General features: G+C 40.1%; 1 protein-coding gene across 1 annotated transcript in view; it reads right to left on the minus strand.

Moving 5' to 3' along the window:
• Positions 1–8,333, minus strand: part of LOC102880474 (zinc finger protein 677) — a 12,664-nt gene extending 4,331 nt beyond the window's left edge. The window contains 3 exon segments of the mRNA XM_015600654.2: positions 2,838–2,964; positions 4,300–4,391; positions 7,414–8,333. Coding sequence (XP_015456140.1) covers positions 2,838–2,964; positions 4,300–4,391; positions 7,414–7,420 — 226 coding nt within the window. The 5' untranslated portion in view covers positions 7,421–8,333.
• Positions 8,334–9,839: the final 1,506 nt, after the last annotated feature.

Here is a 9,839-nt window from a genome sequence, read left to right on the forward strand (position 1 = left end):
AGAGCTCAACTACAGATTGCAGGTGGTTTTGTTTTTGGTTCCTGGGGTTTAAGGATATCTGTCAAATTACTAGCAGACCAATAAGCTAACCAGAATTCAGTAGCCAAATACAGCAAAAACAACATAATACATAAAATTAGTTGAGAACAAAACCTGGGAATGAGAAAATTATGATTTCCAAAGTTTCAACATCTCATTTTTAACAAGTTACAAAGCAGGAAAGGAAACAATAGAGTATGGCCCTACAGAAAAATAAATAACAGAAATTGTCCTTAAGGAAGCCCAAAATTTGGACTTACTAAATAAACATTTTAAATCAACTATTTAAGCTAAAGGAAATGATGGACAAAAAAATTAAAGAAAATCAGAAAAGCAGTTTTAAAACGAATGAGAATATCAATAAAGAGTTAGAGATTATAAAAAGAAACTAACGGAAATTCTAAACAGAATTCTTAAAGATAAGAAAACCAAAATAAAAAATTTCTTAGAGGGGTTCAATATCAGATTTGATCAGGCAGAAGAAAAAATCAGCAAATCTGTGGGTAGACTACCGGTTGAAATTACCCAGTCTGAGGAGTAGAAAGAAAAAAAGACTGAATATAAATGGACAGAGCCTAAAGACCTATGGATACCATCAAGTAAGTCAATATATAAATAATGAGAATACCGAAAAGGAAGGAGAAAGAGGAGGCAGAAATAATACTGGAAGGAATATGGTCAAAAAAATTTTTAATATGAAAAAAGACATGAATTTACAAATCTAAGAACTTAATGAACTGAAAAAGGGGTAAACTCAAGAGATCCACACTGTAACAAATTATAATCAAACTGTTGAAAGGAAAAGGTAGAGAAAGAAATCTTGAAAGCAGCAAAGTAGAAGGTATTCATTATATATGAAGGATCCATAGGAGATTAAAAGCTGATTTCTCAGCCAAAACCATGGATCCAGAGACAATGGGATAACATATTTAAAGCGTTGACAGAGGGGAAAAAAGAAGGCCAACCAATTCTATCTCCAGCAAAACTGTCCTTTAAAAATGAGGGAGAAATTAAGACTTCCAAGGTAAACAAAGGTGAGAGAGTTTCTCACAACTAGATTTGCCCTACAAGAAATAAAAGAGGGAACACTTCTTAATTTCTTCTATTGCAGACCAATAACTCTTATGAATGAACATGATACAAAAGTCCTAAACTATCTAAGATACTAGCCAAATGAATATACAGCATATTAAAATTATACATAAATAAAGTTATTCCAAGAATCCAAGGGTGGTTAGTTGAATATATGAAAATCTATCAATGTAACAGCCTACATTAATAGTAAGAATGCAAAAAAGAAAACTTACATTATCATCATGTATGCAGAATAGACATTTGAGAAAATCCAGAACTGTTTCAGAACAACGCTCACCATAATAAAGGGAAATGAATTTCCTCAACCTGATAAGGATCAGTTATGAAAAATCCACAGCTAATATCATAGTCAATGATGAAAGAATAAAAGCTTTACCCCTAAGATATTAAATAAGACATGGCTGCCTCTTTCACCACTGATATCCAACATTGTACTGGAAGTGCTACCCAGAACAATTCGGCAAGAAAAGAAAAAAAAAAAAGCATACAATTAGAAAAGAAAAAGGAAATTTATCTCTACATGCAGATAACATAATCCTATATGTAGAACATTTTAAAAAACACAAAGACAAAAATCTACTAGTGTTAAAAATGTCAGTAAAGTTGCACAACACATGAGAATTAGTTGTGTTTCTTTACACCAATAATGAACAGTCTGAAAGAACATTTAAAAAATAATTCCATTTATAATAACATCCCCAAAATAAAATACCTAGGAATAAATTGAACCAAGAAGGTAAATGTTTTCATGTAAACTGAAAACTATACAATAGTGCTGATAGAAATGAAAGAAGACCTAAATGAAAGATATTCCATATTTATGAATTAGAAGATTTCATATACTTAAGATGGCAATATTCACCAAAATGGTCTACAGATTCTATGTAAACACTATCAAAATTCCAAGACCCTTTTCTGGAACGGCAAAGGGCCCTGAATAGTCAAGACAATATTGAAAAAGATATGAAATATACAGAATAGAGAAATCCAAAGGGACGGAACAAAGACTGGCAGTTTCCACGGACTGGAGACAGAGGAAAATGTGGAGAAACTGCTTAAGTGGTGATGGATGCTAATGTGGAGTGATGAAAATGTGGAACTAAATAAAGGTGGTAGTTGCACGACTGGTAAATGCCATAATGCCACTGAGTGGTTCACTTTCAAATGGTTCATTTTATGTTATGTAAATTCCACCTCAGTAAAATGTTTTTTTTAAAATAACTAACAATCTAAGTGATTTCACAATATTTTTTTAAATAGATATTTATAAATTATGATATGTTAAAATTTTGAAGCTAAATCTCTTTATACTATTTAAAAATAGTGTCTCCTTTGCTGGCCTCTAATTATCAGAAATTCTATCATTGAAACATTTAACACAATCCTTCACATGAAACAGACATATCTAGTTCTCTTCCAACAACTACTGAATCAAAAGCACAGGAGTAAAACCAGGAAATCAGAAATTTTAAAGTTTTGCTACAAGGTTTTGTGCTTATTCAACTTCTAGAACATCCACTAACCTAGTATGAATTGGAAAGATTATCTGAAGAAACGGGAAGTTTAAAATCCAGACACTGCATCATAAAGCTTTTCATTTCTGAATCAACATTGCTTTACTCTTAGTTCCCAAGAGACTCACAAGAGAAAATGCAAAGATACACAAAGGCAGATTCCAATTTCTAGAAGAAAACTATCCTCACCCATGGAGAGCAGGTTCCTATAGTTCTCTGACATCACGTCCCTGTACAAGGCCCTCTGAGCACAGTCTAGGAATTCCCACTCTTCCAGAGAGAATTCTATGGCCACATCCCTGAATGTCAACAGTCCCTGAAAAGAAAACACATTTCACCAAGAAGCCATCAGGAGAGTATGTATCCTCACACAAACAGAGAGGAGGAGGAAGGTGTTAAGGGTCAATTATCTAGAAATGAATGTTCTGATAGAGCCACAATAGTTAATTTTGAGCAAGTCCTATATCCTCAATTTTGCTTAATTATACTTTTCCAACAGACAGTATGAAATTACTAAATTACTGATGATTTTACAATTTTGTTCAAGTCAAAAGAAACATACAACTGAAAAATTCAACTAAGGGTCTCTGTACATAAATTCTAGATTTTATACATCAAATGATAGCTAATGTCTAAATGAATTACAACATAAGTAGCATCTCCAGGGAAGACAAAATCCACAGTAGCTTTAAAGAAAGGTGAGAATTGAAAAAATGGCATAATTACAGTAAAACCGGGAAGTTTGGGATACTTCACATATGGTAAGCTTTACTCTAAATGTTTTCTAAGTATGAACTTACATAATGACAGCATAAGAGAAAGGTTTGTTCTCACCTTACCAAGGACCCCACTCTTAAGAGTCACAGAGACTCTAAGAAATTCGCCTTAGGTCAAATAGTTAATAAATGACAGAACCAGCACTTGAACCAGGTGGTTCGCTTTAGAATGGAACCTATAGTTATCACAGTTAAGTAATAGAAGCAACGTTAAAAGTATGTTGACAGAGTTGTTTACTACGAAAACCTGAAACTTTAAGGGTGAAAACACGCAACTGACTAAAAGGTCACTATATATACACGTACACACATGCATACACACAGTCCGTTATTGTTACTGCTATTAACTCATAAACATGGTAGAATAGAAAAAAATTTAAGGCCATGGAAACACATAAGACATACTTTTGAAGGTTAAAAAATGTTATTTATATACACATCACGAGTTCCTGCTCACATACAAAAGAGTGCACACAACATAACACCGATATTAACCGAAATAAAAGTAGTAGTCTCTGACATATTTTTTTGGATAAATCTTCATTATCTATCTTCTTTTACTCACGCATTCTTAGTATAATGAACACGTATAAATTATACTTAATTTAAATAAGATGTTCAACATTATTCTCAGCCTACTTACCAAAAAAAAAAAAGCTGCAGAAAGTGAAAAATATACATAAAACACATTTAACTTGAATCTTCATTAAATACATATTTGTAAATGCCACAGAACCTGCATGGAGACTGAGGGAAGCCCCTGGGGTGGATGCAAGCAAACAGGTCAGGAGGGTAATTTAGAGTAAGAGATTATCAAGTCCAAATGCCATTTCAGGACAGAGAGGACAGAACAAAGAATGAGAAAATGAATTGACCTGAGAAAGAGTCATTCCTGACTCCTTGTTCTCTCTGCTTCTTCCTCCTCTGGGCTTCTTCCTCAGGCAAGGTGAGTCTTGAGACGTCAATCCTGAGTGTCAAAAAAAATGCTACTTGATGCTGAGTCAATATACCCCATTCTGTGCCTCAACCACACACACAGCACCTCGAAATGTAGAATAGACAGTCCTTTGCTGCACACAGCCACAGGAGGGATTCAGGGACAGTAAACTCCTACCTGCAAATTAACAAGTGAGGTTTCTGACCCCTTTGTTCACAACTCACTCCCCTCCTGGGAAGCCCTCACACAAGCTGCAGCTGCGGGGATCTTGGCAGGACTGACCTTCCCCTTGAAGTCACAGACCCATCCTCACCAAACCCCGAGCAAAGGGCAGCTTTCACCTCTTTCTGGATTAGGAGCTGGTTTCAGTCCTCAGAAATGAATGAGCCCTGGGCACAGAATAGGATCACTTGTGGCCCTTTAAACACCATTGAAGCTGGGCCTTATTCAGCTTTGACCATAAGGAGAGAAATCTCTGGGGACTGGGCACAAGCTATGCCTGCAAATGTCTCAGCAATCCAACATGAAGATGGGACTGAGCACCACTCAGAGGCGGCAACTCCAGCACACTTCTCACCTGTGGCTCAGCTCTTTTTGGGAGCCCTGTCCCTAGTATCTGGACAGTGGAAGGGGAAGGAGCAGGCAATACAGGCCAGGGCTGGGAGGAATGTGGATGGAATGTTAAAGGGGTGTCAGAGAAGACCCCACAGAGAAGAGAGGTGTGGTGTCAGAATAAAGAGCTGGGGAAGGAGTTCACCATGTTCATCTGAGGGGTCAGAGGGTTCTAGGCAGAGAGGCCACAGGAGAAGGCCCTGAAACAGTGACCCTGGACCCAGAAAAAAGACATCTGTGGGGCTCAATCCCAGGGAGGGGTGTGTGTGTAAGCAAGATTGGTCACAGATGAACGGGAGGAGCAGGTCAGGAATGGCTGTGGTTTTTTCTCCCCATCCCCGTGATTCCCTCACCCATCTTAATACCTAATTCTTTTTAAAATTTATCTTAAATAAAACACATAGAAATAATGTAATAATCTGTATATTTTAAAACATGCCAAGATGGTCACAGAAGCTCCAGGAAGTACAACACTGCTCTTAAGGAGAATTTGGTGGGGGAACACAATTGGGGAGTTCAGGTCATGTTTGGACATTTTAAGGTAGAGATGCCTATTAGGTGCCCCCAACAAAGATGCCAGGAACACAGCTGGGCTGTTAATATAATTCTGGAGTTCAGCAGCGAGATCTGAGCTGGAGATGAGAAACTGGGAGATGTCAGATGTTTAAAGCCATGAGTGAGGATAATAGGGAAAGTCACTGGGTGTAGGCAGAGAAGGGGTCCGAGACTAAGGTATGGGCCCACCCCCAAATCAGAGACAAGAGATGAATAAAAACCAGCAGAGGAAACTGAGAAAGGAACGAGAAGAAAACTAAAACAGATGGACAGATAATAGATAAGAATTATATTTAAATAGTGGGATGTCCTGAAAGTCATGAAAAAAAATGTTAAAAGAAGATGTGATCAGTTGTTCAACATGATGCTTATAGGTCAAGACAAGGCCTGTGAATTTCTAAACCACTACTGGATTTAGAAATGTGGAGGACAGGGCTGCTGCTAACAAGGCAAGTTATCAGTAGAACAGCAGATGAGAAAACGACTGGATGGGGTTTAAGTGACAAGTGGAAGCCTCTTTCCTTCTAGTTTTCATCACTCTTATTAGGCTGGGACCTATAAGACTCTAATTACAACTGTCTCTCCACACGCAGACACACTTGTAATATTGCCAGTTATTTCAGGGATCACTGTCACTTAGTTCTTGGTCTTGTCCATCAACTCCATGTTGCAGGTTGGTTCACTGAGGCCCAGAGGAAGTCTTTTTTCCAACTCACCTAGAGAACATCTGACTTGAATGAGAACTGAATTTAGAAAGAGTGGCCTAGATGAGGCAGTGGGCAGTTTGTCCTTATCATCTCATTTCCTTTTTAAAAATTCCACTTTCATCTTTATTTTACCTTAGCAAAAGAAACTTATTTTGCAGTTTTAATCACATTGGCCCCAAGCAGTTCTCTTTTCCAGGAAATCACAGTGAAGTATTAAAAATATAAAATCATGAACACAGACTTTGGTGTTGAAAACCTGGTTAGCTTTGGAAATATGCCAATCGAATTACTTCACCATGAATAGATGGGCTCTGTGGAACAAAGTTTCATGTCAATATAGTCCATCCTTCAACATTTTCAGAGAATGGACGAGAGGGACTTCAGGGGAACATCCACTCTGTAGCTCACAGTTAATTCGACAAATTACAGAGAGGAAAAAAGCTGCTGAATACTAGACTGATTAGCTAAACTAAGTCCTGAGTGTTAAGATGACAGACGTCCTTACCAAGCCCACACTGACATGGCCTCACATTATTTACTAAGTAACAACAGATGTTTCAACATATGATAAAGAATAGAAAGAATGCAGGGCTTATAATAGAGACATAATATATTAAAAAGGGAAATCAATTTGGGATTTTTTTAAATGTAATGACTTGTAGATTGAAAGTCTTTTAAAAAACTGAGACCACATCATATTTATAACAGAATGATAAAAGATGCCAAAGCTTATTTCAGAAGTAAATGACTACAAAGAAGAAATTCAATACACTAAGATTTATTTCAATATACTTTAAAAAAAAAATACGAGCAGTAGAAAGAAAAAAGTAAACCCATTTAAAAGAAATAAAAGAACAACATTTTTAATATTCCTTGAAAAAGCATCATTTGGTGACAGACTCAGTCATTTCTTGTCCCAGTTCACCTCCCTCTTGCCATCCCAGGAAATGAGAAGGGACCAATGACTGAGACAAGCCTCTCCCCTTTGGCTGAATAAGGGTTGCAAATGGAAGACATCTGGTGATGCAAACAATTATAAAATGCGCAAGCCTTATAAACTGGAGTTTTATAATTCTCATCTGTAAAACTGAAATAATTAAGCAAATGTTCAGTTTAACAGATTATAAAGCCACAAATCAATATATCACAACCTATTCATCCACATCCCATCAACTCACCACTCATCCAGATGTTTCCCTTTTTCTTCTGTTGATTTCTGTTTATCAACTTGTTAATGTCGATTTCTTGCTTCTCTCCACTGTTGTCCTTTCCTGTTACCCCTCAATTGTCCCCTGCTGTTTCTCCCAACACCTGCTCGGTGAAACTTAATCTCCTAACCACGCTCTCCGACCGTCTAAAGTGCTTTGCCATTTGTGGGCCCCACTCCTGCTAACCAAGGCCCCTCTCCCTTTTTGCTTCCCTTCATCCCTCTAGACCTCCACCTTTCCTCCGTATTTTTCTATTTTTTCTTCTCTTGCTACTTTCCCTCTTTCACTCTATCGCTTTACAAGTCCCCCGCCCCCATATCGACAATTTTGCCGTCTCTTTGGACCCTCTTACTGATCTTTTCTCCCTCTCATTTGTCTATTTCTCTCATTCTCAATCTCTCCTGTAATCTCCCTCACACCTCATTCTCCCGCTTTCCTGGCCTCCCCTTCGCAGTCACGGCTTCCACAAAACCCCTTCCGGTGTGGGGGAAGTGACGTGTTCTCGTGACACCCCGTGGTCTTACCTCCTGAACCCAACCCCACTGAAAAGTGTACTGTTCCTGGGCATCGGGCCTCTTATTAAATAGGGGAGGGGGAGGGCTGCAGAATCCCAGGCCGGGGAAAACTCGGGGCCTCTACAGGCCGAGAGTGGCCAGGGCTGGGGTAGGGGCTCGAAAAGTTTGAGTCTCTCTCTCAAGACTTTAAATGACACAGGGTGGGTGAACTGGCCAGTGACGGGTTTTAAGCAGGAAAACAATACGGCGGACGGTATCTAAGGGCCCGAAGTCAGGAAGATCACAAGAGAAACGGCCTCAGAGTTTATACGGAAACTGGGACACGCCGCACCGCTGCGGAGGTCGGGGCTCGGGACGTCTCGCCGGGACGCTTGGACTCACCACTGTAGACGGCGCGGGTGTGGGGATTTCGACTTCCCTAGAGATGCCTAGGCTTCACGTGTGTAGGACTGTGAACTGCGACGCTATGTTTTTAACCAGAAAAACCGAAAGTTACGGACGCCCACCTAACCGTCCTTGCGCGCGAGCCGCTTCCGCGTCTGCTGGAAGCTGCGCTTGCGTGATGCCGGTAAACCGGAGCCGGGCCTGGGCGGAGCTCTTCTGGCCGGAAGTGCACAGCGACCAGGCGGGTGCGCAGACCGCGGCGGGGCGGGGCCGGGCCAGAGGGAGGGTGAGGTGGGGCAGAGGCAGGGCGGAGCCGGGGAGGGGCCTGGGCTCCGCTCCGCCTTGTTCTCCCCGAACCTCTTTCAAGCTTGGAAACTTCTGAATTTCTTTCTTGTCCAATGGAGCAGGCTTCTCTGCCAATTTCAAGCTGCTGTTTCAGACAGTTTACGGTAAAAGCTTAGAGTTGTGTGGGCCCCTTATGTTGAAAGCTAAGATGTTTACTTTTTTTTTTTTTTTGCTATTTCCTTTATTTGGAAGTTAAATATGATTAAATTAAAAGAGGAGTCTATATGCATGCCTTGTAGGCAAGGGGAGGAGTCTGGTGTCTGCCATTAAAACTATGCAGGGAAGGAATTCTGCACTTCCCGGAATTCCTTCCCTGCATAGTTTTAATGGCAAAGAGAACTTTGCCAGGAATTTGGAAGGTGAAAGTGAAGCAGTGGCCCTATTTTTCATATTTAAGAAGTTCAGGGCTAGTGACCTCATTGGTATGAGGCAGCAGCTGGTCCCACAACTCCAGCTGCTGTAGATATCCTTGGGGAAACAGCAGGCCCTGCAGCTCCTCCAGATTGTTGTTATCTTCCAGCTTCCCTGAACTCTCAGCCAGTTGCATGAAACTCCATGTGTAAGTACACCAGCTGTCTGACACGTCTCCCTCATCACCCAGATAGGAGGCTTTGAGGCAATGACAGACTAATACAAGTCCTGGAATAGATGCCATTCTAGAATCGGAGATCCAAATTTCTTTTGCTTTCAGCTGCTCTCCAGTAAAACTTCCCACCACCAGCCTTTCCTTTCTCTTCATCCGGGAGCATTCACCCTTCCTGGTTCAAGATATTTCCGTTTTAACAAGTTGAAAAAGGTTTTAGTCAAAAGTTTTTGCGAATGGGTGGAGACGCGCCTCTGGGGGGAGGGGCGGGGGGAGAAGTGAGGAGGGCTCCGCAGCCTGGGAACCCAGACCTCGATGAGGACTCAATGTAGGGCGATGACTGGGTCCAGGAAAGCGTTCTGCAATTAGAACTTAATTTAAGCATTTTACTGGAGGAAGGAGTGTGATTGTCTATGTAGGAGATGCAAACTTAAAAGTAACATTCAAAACTCACCTATGCGAAATATGCCATTTCATACCGACGACTATCATAACATTATTTTCATTTCTATTCCCCATTCACCCTGTGCTGACCCTGTGCTCGGTTCCATTGACTTTCATAAAGACAA

Source organism: Pteropus alecto, unplaced genomic scaffold, assembly GCF_000325575.1.
Source record: "Pteropus alecto unplaced genomic scaffold, ASM32557v1 scaffold122, whole genome shotgun sequence".
NCBI classification, from domain to species: domain Eukaryota; kingdom Metazoa; phylum Chordata; class Mammalia; order Chiroptera; family Pteropodidae; genus Pteropus; species Pteropus alecto.